Below are 24,259 nucleotides of genomic sequence, written 5' to 3'. Positions count from 1 at the left end.
ACTCATGAGTTGGGGCTCAGACTGGTTGGCTGATTTGCAAGGGCCTGAGGTGGAAGCCTGATGACCATGGTCCGCCTGTGCCAACTCTGCACTTTCAGCAGGGGACCGGGTGGAAGATAATGCGAAGGAACTGGAGGCACTCATCCATCCAATCTAAAATTGCCTCAAAATGTTCGAGACTCACCATTCGTACAGCGGTACTTGGGCCTATGAAATTACGCAGAACGTCCTATCACTTCCATGCAGCAGAGGAAGGTGTTTCATTTGGACATGTAGCAGGCACAGGACGATCAATTCCTCTCCCTGCAGCAGCAACACCACCACCAGCAGCAGCACCACGGCCACGTCCACGTTCCCTATTTGATGGTCTCCTCATTTTTTTTTAACCCAAAAAAGTGCACAGTAGAGAAGAAAAAGTGCCCAGCAGATTATTACACTCTTAGGGCACTCTGCACCAGGCTGTTAGGGCATGCTGCATCAGGTTCAGAATAAAATGACAGTGCAACCCGTAATCCAGCATTTATACAGGCCGGTTCATGTGTTGCACAGGCTAATCACAGCCATGCCAATGCTTGGCATGACTGTGATGGCTCAGGAAGTGCCCACAGCCTAAAAGTTTGTTGATAGGCTGCCCTGCAGCCTTTCAACAAACTTTATTCGGCACTGAACCCGAACAGTAAAACGGACTTTCAGGGAAAAGTCTGTGTCCAAAGTTCAGCACCGGACCCTAGATGTCCTGTATGAAACCCAAACTTTACAGTTCGGGTTCGCTCATCCCCAATAACTACATTTCTGCTGGCACACATGCAGACAAAATCTTATTCTAGATAAGTTCCTTAGTTTAAATTACCCAATCTTTATTGTGCTTGTAGCTGGGATGACTTTGTCCAGAAAAACTCCTTTTAATTGAACGAATTGAAAGATCATCAAGTGTTAGCATATAGCAATTTTATAATCCTACAATCAAAATTAGTACAAAATTTAAAGAAAAACGATTATCAAATTTATGCTGCCCAAACCAGGTATGTTTTACTCTGAAACTTTACAGCATTTTATACTACCCAGATGTATGAAAAACAAAACAATATACTACATGAATCTCTGTTTGGGAAGACAAAAAAGAGGAAAGCTCTGTAATGTACAAGTATTTCAAAGCATAAACCTAAACTATAGCCTTTCTTCTTTACAGGGATATCAACCTTTTCCTGCCTTATCACCAGGATTAAACGCAGACTATGAGGCACCAAATGTGAGTATCGGAATTGTTTTGCTAGTGTAATGATTCAACAAATGTGACAACATTGTGTGTCTTAAAATTTTGTTCTCTATTTTTGAGGACAGAAGTATGCATGTATAGTATATGCTTATTACATTTAATAACTGTGAGTGGTATTATTTTATGTGCTAAGAGAATCTGTCACCAGATTTTTCTTGCCATATCTAAAAGCAGCATAAAGGAGGGACATATACCTTGGTTCTAATGCTGGGTCACTTATTCCACTTCTAGCTGTAGTTTTGATAAAACACTGTTTTATCTTCTTCAGTTCTGCTAGCCATTGATGGGCTTCTACCATGTAGTCCTCTGTATTCATAAGCACTAGCTATACCAGCTACACTATAAGTAGAAAGCTTACAGTCAATTGTATGGTGTGGGTTTAGACTGAATTCACCATTGAGAGGACTAGCAGTGCTGCAACAGATAAAACAGTAATTTTATCAGAACAATAGCAAGAAGCCAAATAAGTGACACTTTACATAAATTATCATATCTATCTTTAATTTATGCTGCCCTTCGATTGGCAGGTATAAACCTGGTCACAGATTCCCTTTAGTCAGCTTTTTTCTAAATGTTTAAGCCATAAACCTGTAATATAAATTATTATGTTGCGAAATCTTCTCTTTAACTCTTGTAAGATGGCCGCAGGACAGGTCCTCGAGGGGAGATATACATCATCGAGGCTGGTAGCCTCAGTGATGTAATCCCAGAAAAGCAGGTTCCAGCACATATAGTGCTGAGAGAGTTAATAGGGCGTGTCAAGGGCCGGGTTTACGAGCAGTCAGAGAGATGGGTGGACTTGGCTACTCTCATGGCAGATATAAGAAAGTCCAGCTGTGTCATTAGAGAGGTGTGTGCAAGGTGAAAAGACCTTGCTTGTGTGGCTCAGTGTCTGCTAGAGGCTGAGTGAAGGTCTGACGTTTAAAAGGTTGAGGCTGTGTTATATGGACTGTTTATTTTCTGTTTTACCTGTTGTACCCAGAAAAGGCTGTTTTGTTAAGCTGGATGGTTTTTGGACATTTACCCCCTTTCTGACATGTTGCCTAATAATACGTCCCTGTGCCCTAGTACTTATGAACCAGGTACGTATTATTACGACACTGCGATCATGCCCACGCACAGGCTGTGCGGGCGCGATCAACGCTGGGTGTCAGCTAATTCCCGACACTCGGTGCCGGGAGTGGTGCTAGCACCACTCCCGGCACTTTAACACCCTAACTGCTGCGATCTGCTCTTGGATAGGAGACCCTGCGAGGTCCCGATCATTGCCATGGTGATATATATATATATCCACAGGTGCATCTCACTAAATTAGAATATCATCAAAAAGTTAATTTACTTCAATACAAAAAGTGAAACTCATATATTATAAGATCTATTTCAAGTGTTTATTTCTGTTAATGTTGATGATTACGGCTTACAGCCAATGAAAACACAAAATTCATTATCTCAGTAAATTTGAATAATTAACAAAAAACACCTGCAAAGGCTTCCTAAGCGTTTAAAAAGGTCCCTTAGTCTGTTTCAGTAGGCTCCACAATCATGGGAAAGACTGTTGACTTGACAGATGTTCAGAAGGCACACTAAGTAAATGCAAAGTAAATTTTGCATTTCATTTGGAAATCAAGGTCCCAGAGTCTGGAGGAAGAGTGGAGATGCACAAAATCCAAGCTGCTTGAGGTCTAGTGTGAAGTTTCCACAATCAGTGATGGTTTGGGGAGCCATGTCATCTGCTGGTGTAGGTCCACTGTGTTTTATCAAGACCAAAGTCAGCACAGCCGTCTACCAGGAAATTTTAGAGCACTTCATGCTTCCCTTTGCCAACAAAGCTTTCTGGAGATGGAAATTTCATTCTCCAGCAGGACTTGGCACCTGTCCACACTGCCCAAAGGACCAATACCTGGTTTGAAAACAACAGTATCACTGTGCTTGATTGGCCAGCAAACTCGCCTGACCTTAACCCCACAGAGAATCTATGGGGTATTGTCAAGAGGAAGATGAGAGACACCAGACCCAACAATGCAGACGACCTGAAGGCTGCTATCAAAGCAACCTGGGCTTCCATAACACCTCAGCAGTGCCACAGGCTGATCGCCTCCATGCCACGCCGCATTGGTGCAGTAATTGATGCAAAAGGAGCCCCGACCAAGTATTGAGTGCATTTCAGTAGGCCAACATTTCGGATTTTAAAAACATTTTCAAGCTGTTGTTATAAAGTATTCTAATTTACTGAGATAATGTCTTTTGTGTTTTCATTGGCTGTAAGCCATAATCATCAACATTAACAGAAGTAAACACTTGAAATAGATCACTCTGGACTCTATATACACACGTGGTCAAAATTGTTGGTACCCCTCGTTTAATGAAAGAAAAACCCACAATGGTCACAGAAATAACATGAATCTGACAAAAGTAATAAATTAAAAATCTATGAAAATGAACAAATGAAAGTCAGACATTGCTTTTCAACCCTGCTTCCACAGAATTTAAAAAAAAATTAAACTCCTGAAATAGGCCTGGACAGAAATGATGGTACCCCTGAAAATAATGTGACAAAAGGGACATGTTTGATCAAGTTGTGTCCACTAATTAGAATCACAGGTGTCTACAATGTTGTAATCAGTCAGTGGGCCTGTATATAGGGCTACAGATATTCACTGTGCTGTTTGGTGACATGGTGTGTACCACACACAACATGGACCAGAGGAAGCAAAGGAAAGAGTTGTCTCAGGAGATTAGAAAAAAAATTATAGACAAGCATGTTAAAGGTAAAGGTTATAAAACCATCTCCAAGCAGCTTGATGTTCCTGTGACTACAGTTGCACATACTTTTCAGAAATTTAAGATCCATCGGACTGTAGCCAACCTCCCTGGACGTGACTGCAGGAGGAAAATTGATGACAAATCAAAGAGACTGATAATACGAATGGTAACAAAAGAGCCCAGGATAACTTCTAAAGAGATTAAAGGTGAACTTCAAGCTCAAGGAACATCAGTGTCAGATCGCATCATTTGTCGTTGTTTGATCCAAAGTGGACTTCATGGGAGACAACCAAGAAGAACACCATAGTTGAAAAAAAATCATAAAAAAGCCAGACTGGAATTTGCCAAACTATATGTTGACAAGCCACAAAGCTTCTGGGAGAATGTCCTATGGACAGGTGAGACAAAAATGGAAGTTTTTGGCAAGGCACATCACCTCTATGTTCACAGACGGAAAAATTAAGCATATCAAGAAAAGAACACTGCCCCTACTGTGAAACATGGAGGAGGCTCTGTTATGTTCTGGGGCTGCTTTGCTGCATCTGGCACAGGGTGTCTTGAATCTGTGCAGGGTACAATGAAATCTCAAGACTATCAAGGAATTCTAGAGAGAAATTTGCTGCCCAGTGTCAGAAAGCTTGGTCTCAGTCGCAGGTCATAGGTCTTGCAACAGGATAATGACCCAAAACACACAGCTAAAAACACCTAAGAATGGCTAAGAGGAAAACATTGAACTATTTCTGAAGTGGCTTCTATGAGCCCTGACCTAAATCCTACTGAGCATCTTTGGAAAGAGCTGAAACATGCCGTCTGGAAAAGGCAACCTTCAAACACGAGACAACTGGAGCAGAAGTCTCATTGACAGTTACAGGAATCGTTTGAATGCAGTGATTGCCTCAAAAGTTTGTTCAACAAAATATTAAGTTAAGAGTACCATCATTTCTGTCCAAGCCTATTTCATGAGTTTAATTTTTTTAAAAATTCTGTGGAAGCAGGGTTGAAAAGCAATGTCTGACTTTCATTTGTTCATTTTCATAGATTTATAATTTATTATTACTTTTGACAGATTCAAGTGTGTAATATATGAGTTTCACTTTTTGTATGGCAGAACTGAAATAAGTTAACTTTTTGATGATATTCTAATCTAGTGAGATGCACCTGTATATATTACCCATAAATAAATATTATTATGAAAGCAACCTGACCTATAAAACTGTCCTACTAGTTAACCCCTTTAGTGAACACAGTAAAAAAAAAAAACAAAGCAAAAATTGGTGCTTTATCATCATACCGCCAAACAAAAAGTGGAATAAAACGCGATCAAAAAGACAAATGTAAATAAAAATGGCACTGCTGAAAATGTCATATTGTCCCGCAAAAAAGAAGCTGCCATACTGCACCATCAGCTGAAAAATAAAAAAGTTATAGCTCTCAGAATAAATCGATACAATTTTTTTTTTCTATAAAATAGTTTTTATTGTGTAAAAGTGCCAAAACACAAAAAAACTATAGAAATGTAGTATCTTTGTAAATGTACTGAGCCGAAGAATGAAGCTGCCTTATCAATATTTCCACACCCAGAATGTGTGTTGTTTATTTTGCCTTCCAAAAATCGGAATAGAAAGCGATCAAAAAATGCCACGTGTCCGAAAAGGGTACCAATATAAATTTCAACTTGTCCCGCAAAAAACAAGCCCTTTTATGACTCGGTCTGCAGAAATATGGAAAAATTCTAGCTCTCAAAATATGGCGCTGCAAAAACTAATCTTTGTAAAAAAAAAGTTTTTTAGTTTGTGACTGCAGTCAAACATAAAAACCCAATATAAATCTGGTATCGCTTTTATCTCACCGACCCGAAAAATAAAGTCATCTAATCACTTATACCACACGAGGAATGGCATAAAAAATAAGTAAAACCAATTCTTCACCTGCTGCTGATTTGTTCATTCTGCCTCCCAAAGATCGCAGTATGGCTCGGCTCACATTTATCCTGCGCTCTGCACTGAGCACTTACACCGGGGTTTCCGTGCTAATCTTTGAAATACGTGATTCAGACGGAACCCCTGGTGGAAGATTCCTGTAATGAGGCAGATGGAGGCACCGTGGACGCCGTATGACCTGTGATCCCACGTTGTCCATCTTTTTATTAGGCGTGCATAAAAGTGCTGTCGGACACAGTATTGTGAACCTCTGAAAAAAAGGACAGTGTTCCCAAGCACCAGGTACTGAACGCTGCCCTCATCATTGTCCCCGGCACTGCGATCAGCGTGAGCAAAGGACATTGTTGAAAGTAGTATTCTGCTCCCGCTGTGTCCTGGCGTAAAAATAAGAATAAAATAGAAAAATCCTCATACTCACCTGTCCGAAGATGTCCGCCTCTGTGACCCATCTGACTGCTCACGCCAAGGAGTCGGTCCATAATGAGTCAGTTCAGTGAGCAGGCCCCAGAGCTGCACTCAGCGAGCAGTGTCCTGTCACTCAGTGAACTCAACTGAGCTCCGGCGCCCGTTCGCTAATAAACTTCTTGAATATGGTTTTGAGCTGCTTGAGGGGTGCAGTTTTTAGAATGGTGTCACTTTTGGGTGTTTTCTGTTATAAAGACCCCTCAAAGTCACTTCAAATGTGTTGTGGTCCCTAAAAAAATGGTTTTGTAAATTTTGTTGGAAAAATGAGAAATTGCTGGTCAACTTTTAAACCTTATAACTTTCTAACAAAAAAAAGTTAGGCTGTAAAGTAGACATGTAGGAAATGTTATTTATTAACTATTTTGTGTGACATATCTCTCTGATTTCAGGGCATGAAAATTCAAATTTTGAAAATTGTGAAATTTTTGCCAAATTTTCAATTTTTTCACAAATAAACACAAGTCATAACAAATAAATGTTACCACAATCATGAAGTACAATATGTCACGAAAAAACAGTCTCAGAATCAGTGGGATCCGTTGAAGCGTTCCAGAGTTATTACCTCCTAAAGTGAAACTGGTCAGAATTGTAAAAATTGGCCTGGTCATTAATGTGCAAACAATCTTTGGGTGTAAAGGGTTAATAAACTGCATGTTTGTTTTGAAGCAAAAAACTGCATCCTTTAGTGTGCACAAGTGTCCACCAGACAGCTGATCCCTTACACCTCTTAACGCATTATATCAGATATATCTGTCATGGAGCAGGTCAGAGTGTGTGGAGCAGGCTCAGGAGCTATGTTAAAAAGCCAGCATCTGACACCTTCTCCACACATGGAAGATGTTGGCTAAATTGAACAGCTGGCATCTGATGCCTGCTCAATACTGACTGCTGACTACTTAACATAGCCGGCATCTACCGCATATGGAGCTGGCGTGGCTGCTGGCTGTTTACAATAACTGGCATCTTCCGCATGTGGAGTAGGCTGCCTCTAATGGCTGAGCACCAACTGCTGCTGTTAGCAATTTAGATGTCATTGTCGATCTCTGACAGTGGCATTTAATTGAAGCGTTTGGGGGCTTCCATCTTGGTGTTGTATTCCTCTGAAGCCCAGCCACAGGCTAACCTTCATAGTAGACCAATGGTTTATATTAACTATTGCAATACATTCGTATTGTATAAGTGATCAGTTGACTGCTGGTTAAAATCCCTTGACTTTAGAAAGTAAAAAAAAAAATTATATACACACACATTATATGTAGATATTAGTGTTGAGCGAGTATGTTCTGTTAACCCTTTCGCCGAGTATGCTCGGGCCGAGCTTCGAGTATTTACAGCTGCTCGGTGATATGGTTGAATCGCTCCCGTGTGCATGATTTGCAACTGTTTGACAGTTTTATTACATATGAGGAATGTCTATTTCTTACACATTCCTCACATGTAATAACGCTGTCACACAGTTGCAAATCATGCACACGGGAGCGATTTAACCATATCACCGAGCAGCTGTAAATACTCGAAGCTCGGCCCGAGCATACTCGGACAGAACATACTCGCTCAACCCTAGTAAATATAGATATATATAAAAACAAAATAAATAATTTATATTAACACATCAATAAGGATTCAGTCTATCAAAATATAGAAGTAATTGACCCATATTGCAAATTAATTGACCCATATTGCAAATGCCATAGAAAGAAAAAAATCAAAATGACCACACATGAAAAAATGCAATAAAAAAGGTATCAAAATGATGTATGCACCTTGACATGGTAAAAATAAAAGCATTAGCTTGCCATGAAAAAAAAACAGTCATTACAGCTCTATTGACAGAAAACTAAAAATGTTTTCAGTCTCAGAAACCAAAACATTTTTTAGACAAACTTCAGATTTTTTTTCAACATAAAAAAATCTTTATGCACGATTGGCATTGTCGTCATTGTAATTACCTGAAAAATCATGTTTCAGGTCATTTTTACCATATAATTAAAAAACAAAACCCCAAAAGCAACGGCAGAATCTTGTTTCTTTTTACCATTTCATCCCATTTGGAATGTTTCACTTTTTTCTGTACATTATATGGCAAAATGAATGGTATCATTCAAAACCACAAAAATGTATAGCTCTTGGAAGAAGGGGAGAAATAAAACTCCAGAAATCTAAATTCGCCCAAATCTGTAAGGAATGAAATATTACTAAAGAAACAGTTAATGTAACAGTTTGTTGTTATGGCATGGCTTGAGATTCATACAGTTTTGTATGGAGAGAAAGAGGGTTATTTAGTGGTACAAAATAAATATCCAAATGTATTTCAGTCTGAAATGTGGATATGATAGTGAACACCAAAGTTCTAGTTCTAGACGGGTGTGTGATTAGCGAATAAACATAAATTAGAATTACTTTTTTGTTTGTTAGGAGAGATTGGGCAGATTTCTTGTAGCACCATCATTGGTAACCTCTTTCCAAAATGATTGGAATATTTTAAAAACAGAACAGGATGTTACCTGTCTTGAGAGGGCACAAAGAGAAGATATACATATTTAGACATGACCTATTTTTATCCAAGTTTCAGTCCACAATCGGATGCCATCTGTGTGCGATCCGTTTTTCACACACTGTTTGATGTGAGAAGCTCGAGAAGTCTACATTAGGTTTTTTTTTTTCATTCTAGATAAACTGACTAAACTCTACCGCACTCAAGTGGCACAAACATCAGTTTCGTAGACTACTATTGGTATAAAAATGTAAGGATAGTAACAAAGGTAGTTGACTGAAAGTAAGTGCACCCCTGCCGGTCTGGGAGCCCACGAGTCTCCACATTTCAAAAATGTATTACCACACACCACTAAAGTGGCATCAAGTAGTATGAGTAGAAATAGTATAATCGGGCTCTGACACCCCTTCCACTACAGCCAACCCACCAGATGTAGATCCAAGTCGGAGTCTGACTGGGGTGCAGAAGGCATTGGAGATCCATGACTTGTTGATCTTGATGAAAGTTAGGCGGTCTACACTTTCAGGGGACAGCTGGATGTGCTTATCTAATGGTAAACACTGACACTGACCAAGCTTGGATGAAACTCTGAATAACAATGGGGGTGTTTTTTGCGTACAAGAAAAATCACTGACATCTTCATGAAACCTAAGGCTGCTTTCCAACAATGAGCTTTTGTTCAGTCTTCGATGTTGCAGAATTTCTGCACCTATTATTTAAATTAGTTTACTCGCGTTTTTTTATTTCATTTTTGTGGGTGTAATTTTAACATGCGTTTGTATCATGTTTTTGATGCTGCAATTTTTGTCTGTTGTTGTTGTGTTATGTTAAATAAATCTGCTTTGTTTTTGATACTTCCTGGTATTTGGCTGTGACAAAACTTTATTGACACACTTAGGTGCTTATTACATCATACAGCAGAAAAGTACTTAAAACGCATGTGCATTTTTTACTGGCGGAATTTCCACACCCAATGCAGGCCTATGGGGAATTTCTGCACAGAAAATTCAGCGTACCCACAAGAGAAAATGACATGCAGCGGATTTGAAACATGCACCACGGGTCAGTTTATGCAGCGTTAAAAAGAAGCACAGTGGGCGTGAGATTTCTATAATTCCCATCCACTTTGTTGGAACTGTAAGACTCTGCATTTTTTACGTAGCAAACATATGCAGCATCAAAAATGCTCCAAAAGCTCATCATGGGAATGTAGTCTTAGGCTGCGTTCACACATTGTGTATTTTCGCGCTCTGTTTTGCGCGCACTTTTTCAAAATACGCAATGTGCCTTGTGTCTGCCAGCAAAGTGAATGGGAAATTCACTTTGCCGTTCAGACACTGTGTTACTTTACGCAGCACGAAAGCGCAGCTGTGTAAAGAATTGACATGTCAATTCTTTACACAGCTGCGTCCTGCGCTTTCTCCTATTGTGCCCATTATAAGCGATGGAATTACGCAGCGGTGTTCACACACTGCGTAATTCCAGCGCTTTTTTATGGAGGCGCAGGAGAAACTATGGATACTCACCTATCCGATGGATGGGAGAGCCGTCCGCTCGGGTCCCGCCGCTTCCAGCATCTGCCGGAGAACCGTTCAGCTGACTGTAGCTTACCGCCTTCCGGTCAGCTGATTTACAAGCCGGTCACCTGACAGTCAGCTGATCGCTTCACGGCAGATGCTGGAAGCCGCGGGACCGGACCGGACGCCTCTCCCATCCATCGGGTAGGTGAGTATCCATAGTTTTTTTTTCTTTTAAAGCAGTGTATGTACTGCAGCCAGAAGCTGTCTGTACATACACTGCTAGGGGGACACTCACACACACGACACATAGACACAGACAGTACACACAGGACACACAGACACATAGACACAGACAGTACACACACGACACACAGAAACATACATTACATTACATACATACACATACAGACTCATACATTACATTACATACAGGTGTCCATGCTCCTCACACTTCATTTCTCCTGCACCTGCGTAAAAAAACGCAGGAAAAAACGCAGTGTGTGAATGGAGGTGCAGTTTTTACCTGCGTAAAAAAAACGCAGGTAAAAACTGCAGGAAAATACGCGCGCGTAAAAAATACGCAATGTGTGAACGCAGCCTTAGTGTCATCTGGTTGAGCAGTGTTTCTATGAGCTTTCTGGTGTTGCAGGCCCTTTTGTAAGCTTCATGCAACATTAGCACCATTTGTCTATTAAAAGGCGCAAGAAAAACGGCCGTATATATTGGACCAAGATCAGAACCCAATGCACAGACTGGCCAGCAGTGAGACAGCTTCATGTATTTCTATGCCAGCTGCTACACTCGGGTCAGGAGAGTCGCAGGCCAGTCCGTGCATTGTGTTCTGATCTCGGTCCAATTTATCCGGCTGCCTGACTGCAACCTTACAGTGCAAGGCCCCCTTCACATGTCATTGTTTCCAGTATGTGTGGTGACAGTTTTCACACGTACTGTAAACCCACATGCACACCTATTATAATCTATGGGGCTGAGCAAATGTCTGTGTATTCACAGGGACCATGTGTCTGTGTGACCCACACATGGTCCTGCAGCACGGACATCAATACGTCCCACACACGTGCCCATGGATGACAAAGTGTGACATCCATGCGCACCATCCATGTGACACGTACCAGAATAGAAATGATATATGTTTAGATGTTATTTCTACAACAGTAGAGATAGATAGATAGATATACAGTACAGACCAAAAGTTTGGACACACCTTCTCATTTAAAGATTTTTCTGTATTTTCATGACTATGAAAATTGTACATTCACACTGAAGGCATCAAAACTATGAATTAACACATGTGGAATTATATAGTTAACAAAAAAGTGTGAAACAACTGAAAATATGTCTTATATTCTAGGTTCTTCAAAGTAGCCACCTTTTGCTTTGATGACTGTGTAGCACCCTGAGGATTCGGCTGCTACAGGGGTATTGCACCTCAACCCAGAGGTGTGGTATTCCACTCCCGGGTAAGGATGGAGTGTGGAACTGAGCTAGTAGGCTGCATGCACTACATACATCCCATTTCCGGGGGACAGAACTACGGTACTCCCACCAGTATATGTGCAGGTACGACAGCGTCTGTCCCTGGCTGGAGTGGGAGGGGGGTGGAACATCCCAGTAGTGTAGGGGCAGATAGGGGGAGCAGTCTGGGTAAAGCTAGGAGCTCATTGGGTGCTGGTCACCTGGGCTCACACATAGAGGGAGTATATAAGGTGGGCACCATCTTAGATCAGTGTGAGTTCAGCCTGAGGAGAAGCAGAGCAGAGGAGCTCAGCCAGGAGGGCTGACAGGGAGCTGTGGCTCCGGCTGGGCCCAGCTCCAGAACAGAGCCTGCTGAGAGAGAGAGAGAGAGGAGTAAGAAGGACCCAGAGAGGAAACAAGAAGAGAACCCCAAGATCCCAGAATAAGGACAGAAGGGTGAAGGGTTGGCGGACAAGGGTACCGGATCCCAAGCTGGCAGAGGCCAAAACAAACCTTAGCCAGGAACCGGAGGTCGTGGTCTGGATCTGCCACGACCCTCACCAAATCCACCAGAAAGGCATACCAAGTATAGGGTCAGGGAGCCCAGAGGAGGCTTGACCACCAAGAGACCCGACGGAGCCGGCCAAAAGTGGATCCCTGGTGGGAACGGTCAGAAGAAGGGAGAGTCAGAAAGGAGCTCAGGACCACGCTCCGGAATTGCCTGGGGGTTGGCCGAGTCCAGGACCTGGTGGACGCAGCACGGCTCGGGTGGTCACTCAAGGCCAGAGTGACTAAAAGGACACCAGTAAGTAAAAACCCTGAACTGCATCTCCCGACTCTGAGTCTTCTTACTGCACCATCACAACCCCCATCATCCACACCTGCTGCCCTGAGGCCATACCCCTCCCGTTGGGGGTTATACCATCACTGCTGCACATATACCACCGGCCTCAGCGGACTGCTCTGCAGCGGCGGCTTCAAAGCCGCACTCAACGGGTGGCGTAGTCGACACTTAACAACATCTACTGCCATAGACTGCCACTTAGTTTGACACCCTGGGCACGGACCGGGTCACCGCCACAAGGACTACTACCCCCATACAGATCCGGCTCCGGGTATCCCCTTGAACATGGCCCAGGGGGCGCGTCAACTTTTGGCGTAGTCGGCAGGATCACGTGCCCGCAACCACCGGGTACTGCGTGCCTGAAGAAAAGTTCGCATTTACCTCAAAAAGAAGTCTCCCGCCGATTCCGGAGGGTCCCCGCCATCGGACGCCATCTCGGATCGGTTCCCGCCATTTGCCCGTCATCTGCAGTCTTTTCCCGCCATCCACAGAGTTTCCCGCCATTGGGAAGCGATTCCCGCCATCTAAGAAGATTTCCCGCCCTGGCAGAGCGGACGCCATTATGGGCGTGCCAGAGGGTGGCAAGAGGCCACCTCCCATCGTGGGCCGGGACCAAGAATGGCGCCAAAAACGAAGACCGCCCCCACCAGCAGAGACTGTGATGCTTGAGATGTCCATCAGCGTGAGGGGACTGCCCCTGGGACTGACAATCACCAAGTTGCCCCGGGACCACCCTCAGTGTGGGCGGACCGAGAACAAAAGAGTGAAGATGGGAGCAGCTTGGAGGAGTCTGGAGGAGCCGTACCCGGAGATGGAGGGAGAGTCAGGCAGCACCGACCCAGTGGTCAGGAGCCTGTTGCAAGCGACAACCCCAGAAGGCCTGGTGGAGATCCTGGCGCAGCTCCCCAGAGATCGGGAGCATGCACGGACCGCACTGGAGGGCTTGGCTCAGAGGATGGCCCGAGTGCCGCGAGACGTACTGGCCGCATGGAGCAGAGAGATGGCCCAGCAGGCTGGAGCCCGCCAGCGAAGCACACCACCCGCAACGAGGAGCACGCCTGCCCCTGAAGAGGATGCAGAAGGGACTGAGGCCGGAGACGACGCCACAGAGGGAGCTGAAGATACGGAGGCAAGTAAAGGGGACGTCACTACCCCAAGCCCGGCCACCGTAAGCCTACCCCCGCTCCCCGTCGCAGAGCCCGAAATCCCACCGATCGTGCCCGTTGCCGCTCCGCTACCGCTCCAGACTAGGCCTCAAGCAGGGGCCGCGGCCACGCCTCTTGTGACGTCACGCGCCTCAATCCTGAGCGCGGCCAAGCAGGAGACGCCACCGGCCTGGTCGCAAGGCCGAGTGCCCCCGGGCGCCGCAGTACCAACAGCGCCCTCTACCTCTGCCGAGCCACCGGCCTGGTCGCAAAGTCAGGAACACCCGGGCGCCGCCGTCTTCACGGTGCCCTTCACGTTCAGGGTACCCCAAGCCTGGTCGCAAGGCCTGTTAAACCTGGGCGCCGCTACCACCACCGCGCCCTCAACGTCCACAGCGCCACACCTGGGTTAAGACCTATTTGCCCAGCACACTTGCCCGGATGGGCAGCCCTTTGTGTGGCCACCGGAGTACCACCATCCCCGACTCCGGAAAGAAAGACCCCTGTGCGAACCACTGATCCCGGCTCCGGCGCCCGCCAAGATCACCCCACTCTCGTTGGAGGAGGCGCAGTTCGAGTGGGACCCCGCAGGAGGAGACCTCATCGGGTTCACTCAGGAGACCCGGGCGGCCGCAGCTGAGCGTGCGGAGTGCTGCCGCCAGCAGTTGGACGTCTTTGACCGAGAACGAAGAGAGAGGCGGGTCCGCGAGCAGCGGCTGCAAATAAAAAGTGCAGAACAAAAGAGCCGGACCCGACGGAACCCCCGTGCAGCCCACGGTTCCCGTGCCACCGGGACTGTAATTAAATTCCAGTTGCAGCACGGTTGGGGCTTCATCAGAGACCATCACACCCCCGGCGACGTCTTCGTGACCAGAAGAGATGTCGAGTCCCACCTACCGGAGGGACACAGAGGTCGTGACCTTTACCTGGGTGATGAGGTCACCTTTACCCGGCACCAATATGCCAAAGGACCCTATGCCCTTCATGTACACCGGCTGACAGAGAAAGAGCTGAGGTGTCAGGAGGAGCAAGAGGACCCGGACGGGTCTGAAGGGTACACGGAGGAAGTATAGGACGCCGCTACTAGAGTACGGTAAAAAGAACTGTGCATAGTTACCCGTATGTTCCTTCTTCCCACTGACCGAGGACTGAGAGCAGTCATTCTTTCCTTAATCCCACTGGTCGAGGACTGAGAGCGGCCATACCTCCCCTTGTATATAGTTGCGCTTTCTAAAGCGCCCCCTACCGGTTTTATAGGAAACTGTGTTTTTTTCCAGAAGAGACTGTTGCACTTTACCCGGTCACAAGTTGCACCGTGGCCGGAGGAACAAGAATGTTTACTATGAAAAGTTTTATATGAAAAGTTTTATGCTGATGATATATATAGTGTTTTATATGTTTATGATGTTTTTGAAAGAAAATTTGTATGTTTGTGGATGTTTTTATTCTTTTACAGCCCGAGGACGTGCTGTGATTTACCAGGGGGGAATGTAGCACCCTGAGGATTCGGCTGCTACAGGGGTATTGCACCTCAACCCAGAGGTGTGGTATTCCACTCCCGGGTAAGGATGGAGTGTGGAACTGAGCTAGTAGGCTGCATGCACTACATACATCCCATTTCCGGGGGACAGAACTACGGTACTCCCACCAGTATATGTGCAGGTACGACAGCGTCTGTCCCTGGCTGGAGTGGGAGGGGGGTGGAACATCCCAGTAGTGTAGGGGCAGATAGGGGGAGCAGTCTGGGTAAAGCTAGGAGCTCATTGGGTGCTGGTCACCTGGGCTCACCCATAGAGGGAGTATATAAGGTGGGCACCATCTTAGATCAGTGTGAGTTCAGCCTGAGGAGAAGCAGAGCAGAGGAGCTCAGCCAGGAGGGCTGACAGGGAGCTGTGGCTCCGGCTGGGCCCAGCTCCAGAACAGAGCCTGCTGAGAGAGAGAGAGAGAGGAGTAAGAAGGACCCAGAGAGGAAACAAGAAGAGAACCCCAAGATCCCAGAATAAGGACAGAAGGGTGAAGGGTTGGCGGACAAGGGTACCGGATCCCAAGCTGGCAGAGGCCAAAACAAACCTTAGCCAGGAACCGGAGGTCGTGGTCTGGATCTGCCACGACCCTCACCAAATCCACCAGAAAGGCATACCAAGTATAGGGTCAGGGAGCCCAGAGGAGGCTTGACCACCAAGAGACCCGAGGGAGCCGGCCAAAAGTGGATCCCTGGTGGGAACGGTCAGAAGAAGGGAGAGTCAGAAAGGAGCTCAGGACCACGCTCCGGAATTGCCTGGGGGTTGGCCGAGTCCAGGACCTGGTGGACGCAGCACGGCTCGGGTGGTCACTCAAGGCCAGAGTGACTAAAAGGACACCAGTAAGTAAAAACCCTGAACTGCATCTCCCGACTCTGAGTCTTCTTACTGCACCATCACAACCCCCATCATCCACACCTGCTGCCCTGAGGCCATACCCCTCCCGTTGGGGGTTATACCATCACTGCTGCACATATACCACCGGCCTCAGAGGACTGCTCTGCAGCGGCGGCTTCAAAGCCGCACTCAACGGGTGGCGTAGTCGACACTTAACAACATCTACTGCCATAGACTGCCACTTAGTTTGACACCCTGGGCACGGACCGGGTCACCACCACAAGGACTACTACCCCCATACAGATCCGGCTCCGGGTATCCCCTTGAACATGGCCCAGGGGGGCATCAACTGCTTTGCACACTCTTGGCATTCTATTGATGAGCTTCAAGAGGTAGTCACCGGAAATGGTCTTCCAACAATCTTGAAGGAGTTCCCAGAGATGCTTAGCACTTGTTGGCCCTTTTGCCTTCACTCTGCGGTCCAGCTCACCCCAAACCATCTCGATTGGGTTCAGGTCTGGTGACTGTGGAGGCCAGGTCATCTGGCGTAGCACCCCATCACTCTCCTTCTTGGTCAAATAGCCCTTACACAGCCTGGAGGTGTGTTTGGGGTCATTGTCCTGTTGAAACATAAATGATGGTCCAACTAAACGCAAACCGGATGGAATAACATGCCGCTGCAAGATGCTGTGGTAGCCATGCTGCTTCAGTATGCATTCAATTTTGAATAAATCCCCAACAGTGTCACCAGCAAAGCACCCCCACACCATCACACCTCCTCCATGCTTCACGGTGGTAACTAGGCATGTAGAGTTCATCCGTTCACCTTTTCTGCGTCGCACAAAGACACGGTGGTTGGAACCAAAGATCTCAAATTTGGACTCATCAGACCAAAGCACAGATTTCCACTGGTCTAATGTCCATTCCTTGTGTTCTTTAGCCCAAACAAGTCTCTTCTGCATGTTGACTGTCCTTAGCAGTTGTTTCCTAGCAGCTATTTTACCATGAAGGCCTACTGCACAAAATCTCCTCTTAACAGTTGTTGAAGAGATGTGTCTGCTGCTAGAACTCTGTGTGGCATTGACCTGGTCTCTAATCTGAGCTGCTATTAACCTGTGATTTCTGGGGCTGGTGACTCGAATTAACTTATCCTCAGAAGCAGAGGTGACTCTTGGTCTTCCTTTCCTGGGGCAGTCCTCATGTGAGCCAGTTTCTTTGTAGCGTTTGATGGTTTTTGCAACTGCACTTGGGGACACTTTCAAAGTTTTCCCAATTTTTCGCACTGACTGACCTTCATTTCTTAAAGTAATGATGGACACTCATTTTTCTTTACTTAACTGCTTTTTTCTTGCCATAATACAAATTCTAACAGTCTATTCAGTAGGACTATCAGCTGTGTAGCCACCAGACTTCTGCACAACACAACTGATGGTCCCAACCCCATGTATAAGGCAAGAAATCCCACTTGTTAAACCTGACAGGGCACACCTGTGAAGTGAAAACCATTTCCGGTGACTACCTCTTGAAGCTCATCAAGAGAATGCCAAGAGTGTGTGTAGCGCCCCTGAGGGTTCGACAGCCACAGGGATGCTGCACTTCTCTAATGGAGTGTAGTGTTCCTCCTCTGAGGTAAGAACAGGGTGATGGTCGGGACCCAACCTCTGCATCCAACACCACATTCCTCCACCAGAGGGGGCTAGAATGCACTCGGTGCTGCCCTCCTGGTTACAGGGAGACTGGGGAACCAAGAGTTAGGGGAACCAGTTAGTGGGTGAGGGTGGAGGACTTACAATTTAGTTACACTTTAAATTTCATATTTAATTAAAAGCCATCTTTGGTTTTGGGTCTTTGTGCTGTCAATTACTGTGTGGTACTGTGATCTCCCACCCTGAACGTGGATCCTGTGTGGACCTGCAGTGGATGGAGTCACAGCCCTCGTACCCTGGCCTTGGGACGAGGGGCAGGTTGCAGACAAGGAATGTCTCAACCCGGTCAAAGACCACGACCAAGAAGGCCCGGAGCTTAAGAGTGTGGCTCCACAGCAAATGGATCCCAGGCAGGATGCAGACGGAGCGGTGTACGTCACCTGTCCTCGCCATGCTGATATATTCAGAGGGAGTCCGGCTGCAAGAGGGGTACCGGCCCCCAACACCCGACCTTGCTACTCCATGTCCTGGTCGGGAAAGCCCGGTAGGCCCTGAGGATCCCACCGGACGGAGCGGAGCTGCCAACCGTACCCTTGTTCTGAGAGGAGCTCAGAGGGAGACCCGGCCTATCCACACACACGGACAGGAAAGGATTCGGTCTGTAGTTCAGGAACACTCTGGTGCAGGGTCCCGATTGAACGCTGGACCTGCTCGGAGGTTGTCGGACCCCCATCCCTGGTGACGTCAGGACTCCGCGGGGATCAGGGAGTCGCCTTCCATCTGCCATCTCTAATGTGAGTAAAGCCTTGGAAGTTCACCCCTATGGCCTCCGGACTGTTTATTCTGCGCTACACTGCACGACGCGGCGCCCGTCCTCCTCTACTACTACCCCCTCCATCCTGTCCCTCTGCCCTGAGGCCTTGCTCCGCCTGTGGGGAGTAGTAATATCTTTGGCCGCCATAACACCATGCCTCAGCGGACTGCAGCGGCGCTGGTGGCCTTCACCAGGTGCCACAGGTGGCGTAGTCGTAAATCAGCCACTCAACCTGGATAAGCCCACACCATCCTTTTTAATGTGACGGCCCTGAGCACGGGTCGGGTCCGGGCCACGGCTGCACCCCATCTCTCCATCATAGGACCTGAAGCTGCAGAGGCGTCCACCGGCTCCAACCCGGACTGATCCGCGCTTGCAGAGGACCCGCAGCAGCCCTTTATGACACCGCTACCCGCACAAGCAGTAACCTGGCCGAAGGCTGAGGAGTGGGCCTGGGACAACCAGGGGGGGGACCTGATGGGTTTCCCCCGGGAGACCCCGGGCTGAAGCGCAGAGGAGGAGTCAGCGGTGCAGTGAGCAGATACTCCAACTCGCTCGGGAGCAAAGTCAACGGGAGCTCCGCTGCGAACGCCTCGAGGTACGGGCCAAAGCTACTAATCCCGGGCTCGTCAGGAAGAGGCTACTCGTCCCAGTCCCCGAGTGGAAGGGCAAGTCGTTCGCTTCCACCATGAGGCAGGGTGGGGGTTCACCAGAAGTTCCCAGTACGAGGACGATGTGTTTGTCAGCCGGCGGGACGTCGAACCGTGTCTGAAGAAGGGACACCCTGGCCGGAACCTCTTCCCGGGCGATATAGTGACCTACTCTCGCCACCAGGGGGTGCGGGGGTGGTACGCCCTGGATGTGCATAAAGTGTCCGGGAGCGACGCCCCCTCGCTCCCAGCCTCAGGGGACCGGTCAGCCTCCGTCGGGAGGAACGAGCCTTTTCCCAGGAGGGAACCCGAGGTTTAAGCAGCCCCGGCAATTTGTTTAAAAGTTAATGTGTTGACATTTGTATTCTTTTGTTTTATAATCCCGGTTTCTTGAGACATGTGTCCCTGCGGACTTGCAGCAGACAGACTCTTTACTTGTATATAGTTTGCATCTCTTTAGGTGCTCCATATTGGTTTTATACAAAACCATGGACATTTCTACCTCAAGAACTCAGAAGGAAAACCTGTCAGGGTGGCTCTCTGGGAGGTCCAACTCGGGATCTTCATGCCCTGCAGCCACCCCAGGGCCCACGTTGAGGGTTTGGGACAGGTCCCTCGCACTTCTGAACTGACTCTGCGCCTTTGCTCCTTAACCTGTCTGTCTGCACAGGATGTCTCTCGAAAATGCTAGCACTTTTATAGTTTTATATTTTTGTATTTTTGTACTGTGTATTCTGCTTTGCAACGTTTAAGAAGATGTGCCTCCCATAAAGGGAAGATAGTTCATGTTTATATAAAAAGAAAATTTCCTCGGTGTTACTCTTTTGCAGCCCGCGGACGTGCTGTGTTTCACCAGGGGGGAATGTGGCGCCCCTGAGGGTTCGACCGCCACAGGGATGCTGCACTTCTCTAATGGAGTGTAGTGTTCCTCCTCTGAGGTAAGAACAGCGTGATGGTCGGGACCCAACCTTTGCATCCAACACCACATTTCTCCACCAGAGGGGGCTAGAATGCACTCGGTGCTGCCCTCCTGGTTACAGGGAGACTGGGGAACCAAGAGTTAGGGGAACCAGTTAGTGGGTGAGGGTGGAGGACTTACAATTTAGTTACACTTTAAATTTCATATTTAATTAAAAGCCATCTTTGGTTTTGGGTCTTTGTGCTGTCAATTACTATGTGGTATTGTGATCTCCCACCCTGAACGTGGATCCTGTGTGGACCTGCAGTGGATGGAGTCACAGCCCTCGTACCCCGGCCTTGGGACGAGAGACAGGTTGCAGACAAGGAATGTCTCAACCCAGTCAAAAACCACGACCAAGAAGGCCCAGAGCTTAAGAGTGTGGCTCCACAGCAAATGGATCCCAGGCAGGATGCAGACGGAGCGGTGTACGCCACCTGTCCTTGCCATGCTGATATATTCAGAGGGAGTCCGGCTGCAAGAGGGGTACCGGCACCCGACCTTGCTACTCCATGTCCTGGTCAGGAAAGCCCGGTAGGCCCTGAGGATCCCACCGGGTATCGGACGGAGCGGAGGTGCCAACCGTACCCTTGTTCTGAGAGGAGCTCAGAGGGAGACCCGGCCTATCCACACACACGGACAGGAAAGGATTCGGTCTGTAGTTCAGGAACACTCTGGTGCAGGGTCCCGATTGAACGCTGGACCTGCTCGGAGGTTGTCGGACACCCGTCCCTGGTGACCGCAGGACTCCGCGGGGAGCAGGGAGTCGCCTTCCTTCTGCCATCTCTAATGTGAGTAAAGCCTTGGAAGTTCACCCCTATGGCCTCCGGACTGTTTATTCTGCGCTACACCGCACGACACGGCGCCCGTCCTCCTCTACTACTACCCCCTCCATCCTGTCCCTCTGCCCTGAGGCCTTGCTCCGCCTGTGGGGAGTAGTAATAACTTTGGCCACAATAACACCATGCCTCAGCGGACTGCAGCGGCGCTGGTGGCCTTCACCAGGTGCCACAGGTGGCATAGTCGTAAATCAGCCACTCAACCCGAATAAGCCCACACCATCCTTTTTCATGTGACGGCCCTGAGCACGGGTCAGGTCCGGGCCACGGCTGCACCCCATCTCGCCATCATAGGACCCGACTCCGAGTCCCCCATCTCCCAGGGTAAAGACAAGGGCTTCCGAGAAGAGGCGTCACATGTGCAAAGCAGTCATCAAAGCAAAAGGTGGCTACTTTGAAGAACCTAGAATATAAGACATATTTTCAGTTGTTTCACACTTTTTTGTTAACTATATAATTCCACATGTGTTATTTCATAGTTTTGATGCCTTCAGTGTGAATGTACTCATGAAAATACAGCAAAATCTTTAAATGAGAAGGTGTGTCCAAACTTTTGCTCTGTACTGTATATGGGGTAGGTAGAGAGAGATAAATAGATGGATAGATGTCCGTAAGATATATAATTAGCGCCATGCGTGTGTAGTTTATTGTACATATATTTAGCTAATAAATAAATGAAAAAAAATTATGTAGGGTCCCCCCTATTTTTGATAACCAGCCTAGGTAAAATAAAACCCTTGAAAAAAATGCATTCAATTCATTGCATTGTTTAACCCCTTTACCCCCGAAGTCTGTTTGCACGTTAATGACCAGGCCAATTTTTACTATTCTGACCATTGTCACCTTATGAGGTAATTACTCTGGAACACTTAGATGGATTCCACCGATTCTGAGATTGTTTTTTCGTGACATATTGTACTTCATAATGGTGGTAAAATTTATTTGATATGACTTGCATTTATTTGTGAAAAAATCGGAAATTTAGTGAAAATTTCGCAATTTTCAAAATTTTAATTTTCATGCCCTTAAATCAGAGAGATATGTGACGCAAAATAGTTAATAAATAACATTTCCCACATGTCTACTTTACATCAGTCCAATTTTGTTAGGAAGTTATAAGGGTTAAAAGTCAACAAGCGATTTCTAATTTTTCCAACAAAATTTACAAAACCATTTTTTTAGGGACCACAACACATTTGAAGTGACTTTGAGGGGCCTTTATGACAGAAAATACCTAAAAGTGACACCTTTCTAAAAACTGCGCCCCTTTAGGTGATCAAAACCACATTCAAGAAGTTTATTAACCATTCAGATGCGTCACAGGAACTTTTGGAAGGTGAAAGAAAACTATGAACATTTAACTTTTTTCACAAAAATGTTACTTTAGACACAAATTTTTTTATTTTCAGAAGGGTAACAGGAAAAAATGGATCCCAGAAGTTGTTGTGCAATTTCTCCTGAGCATGTTGACACCCAATATGTGGGGGGAAAACACTGTTTGGGCGCACAGCAGGGCTTAGAAGGGAAGGAGCGCTATTTTACTTTTTGAATGCAAAATTTCCTGTAATAATTACCGGGCGCCATGTCGCCAAGAGCGAGCCCCAGAGCTGCACTGAGCTCACTGAACGCAGCTCCAGGGCCCACTCGCTGGAGTGACTCATTCTCCCCGGCTCCTCGGCGTGAGTGGTCAGGTAGATTACAGCGGGGGATATCTTCAGACAGGTGAGTATAAGCATTTTTCTATTTTATTCTTATTTTTACATCAGGACACAGCGGGAGCAGAATACTACTCTCAACATTGTCCCTTGCTCGCGTTGATCGTAGCGCCGGCAGGGGACAATGATGAGGTCAGCGTTCAGCACCTGGCTCTTGTGAACAGCGCTAAATGTACACTGATTCCCAGGCGCTGGTACATGTGCTCCTGATGCGGCACACGGTTGCCACACGTATGCCACATAGGTGCACATGGACATCTCCGGCACTGGCTTTTCCGGTACCGGAAATATCAGGACGTGTGAAATCGGCCTTACTCTGGACTCCATCTGGCCTCTGTTTAGCGGTGTCCTTTTCTTCAGAGGTTCACAAAACTGTGGCCGACAGTAATTTTATGCACGGACACCGTCAAGGATTCGATGGGAGTAGAGCTCTGCTCTCCCCCGGATATACTTGGGGTGTTTAGAGATTTTTATGCTTCATTGTATGCCTCAAAGGTACAACCCAAGATGGAAGACCTAGAGGACTTCCTTTCCCCTCTCTCTCTCCCTACACTGACAAACACAGAATCCCAACTCTTAGACAAACCACTTTCACTTGGGGAATTAGAAGAAGCCTTGGGCTCCTTATCAAATAATAAGGCACCAGGAGAGGATGGTATCCCGGTAGAGGTTTACAAAAAGAATAGCAAATATATTCTTCCACAATTGATGGAGGTTTACAATGAGGCATTACAGAGTGGGAGACTTCCACCGTCCATGAACGAGGCCATAATTGTAGTGATTCCAAAGGAGGGAAGGGATATGCTGCTCCCAGAATTTTATCGCCCTATTTCATTACTTACGGTGGACATTAAGATACTGGCAAAGTTACTAGCCAATAGGCTTAACAAAGTAATAACGTCCATAATCCACCAAGACCTGGCAGGCTTTATGCCAAACATGTCAACAGTGATTAATATATGTAGACTGTACTTAAACCTTCAGCTTCACAACAATTCTAGGTCATTTCCTAATCAAAATAACAGCTACAGGGCATCTTTGGATGCAGCCAAAGTCTTTGACAGTATAGAGTGGGCCTTTCTGTGGCGTACACTGTCACACATGGGATTTGGAAATACATTTATCTCCTGGATTAAGCTTCTTTATTCTGCCCCCCAAGCCAAAATTCAGGTTAACAGCCTTAAAACAGATATGTTTTCCTTGCAAAGGGGCACAAGACAGGGATGCCCACTTTCTCCACTGTTGTTCGCCATTGCTATAGAGCCATTGGCTGCAGCAATTTGCCTCTCCCCAAGGGTTCAGGGGTTCCCTTATGGGGACCATCAAGAAAAAAATCGCATTATATGCAGACGATATACTT

General features: G+C 46.7%; 1 protein-coding gene across 2 annotated transcripts in view; it reads left to right on the top strand.

The window, feature by feature from the left end:
• Nucleotides 1-24,259, top strand: part of COL15A1 (collagen type XV alpha 1 chain) — a 904,466-nt gene that overhangs the window by 849,220 nt on the left and 30,987 nt on the right. The window contains exon 39 of one of the 2 annotated variants that reach the window (XM_073678441.1): nucleotides 1,190-1,249. The exons of the other annotated variant lie outside the window; for it this stretch is intronic. Coding sequence (XP_073534542.1) covers nucleotides 1,190-1,249 — 60 coding nt within the window. The remainder of the gene's footprint in view (nucleotides 1-1,189; nucleotides 1,250-24,259) is intronic. 2 annotated transcript variants of the gene reach the window in all.

Source organism: Phyllobates terribilis, unplaced genomic scaffold (assembly GCF_046119375.1).
Source record: "Phyllobates terribilis strain yellow unplaced genomic scaffold, ASM4611937v1 Scaffold_4__5_contigs__length_816908805, whole genome shotgun sequence".
Lineage (NCBI taxonomy): Eukaryota > Metazoa > Chordata > Amphibia > Anura > Dendrobatidae > Phyllobates > Phyllobates terribilis.
The sequence above is the reverse complement of the archived record's forward strand: the minus strand, read 5'-3'. Positions and strand labels throughout refer to the sequence as shown.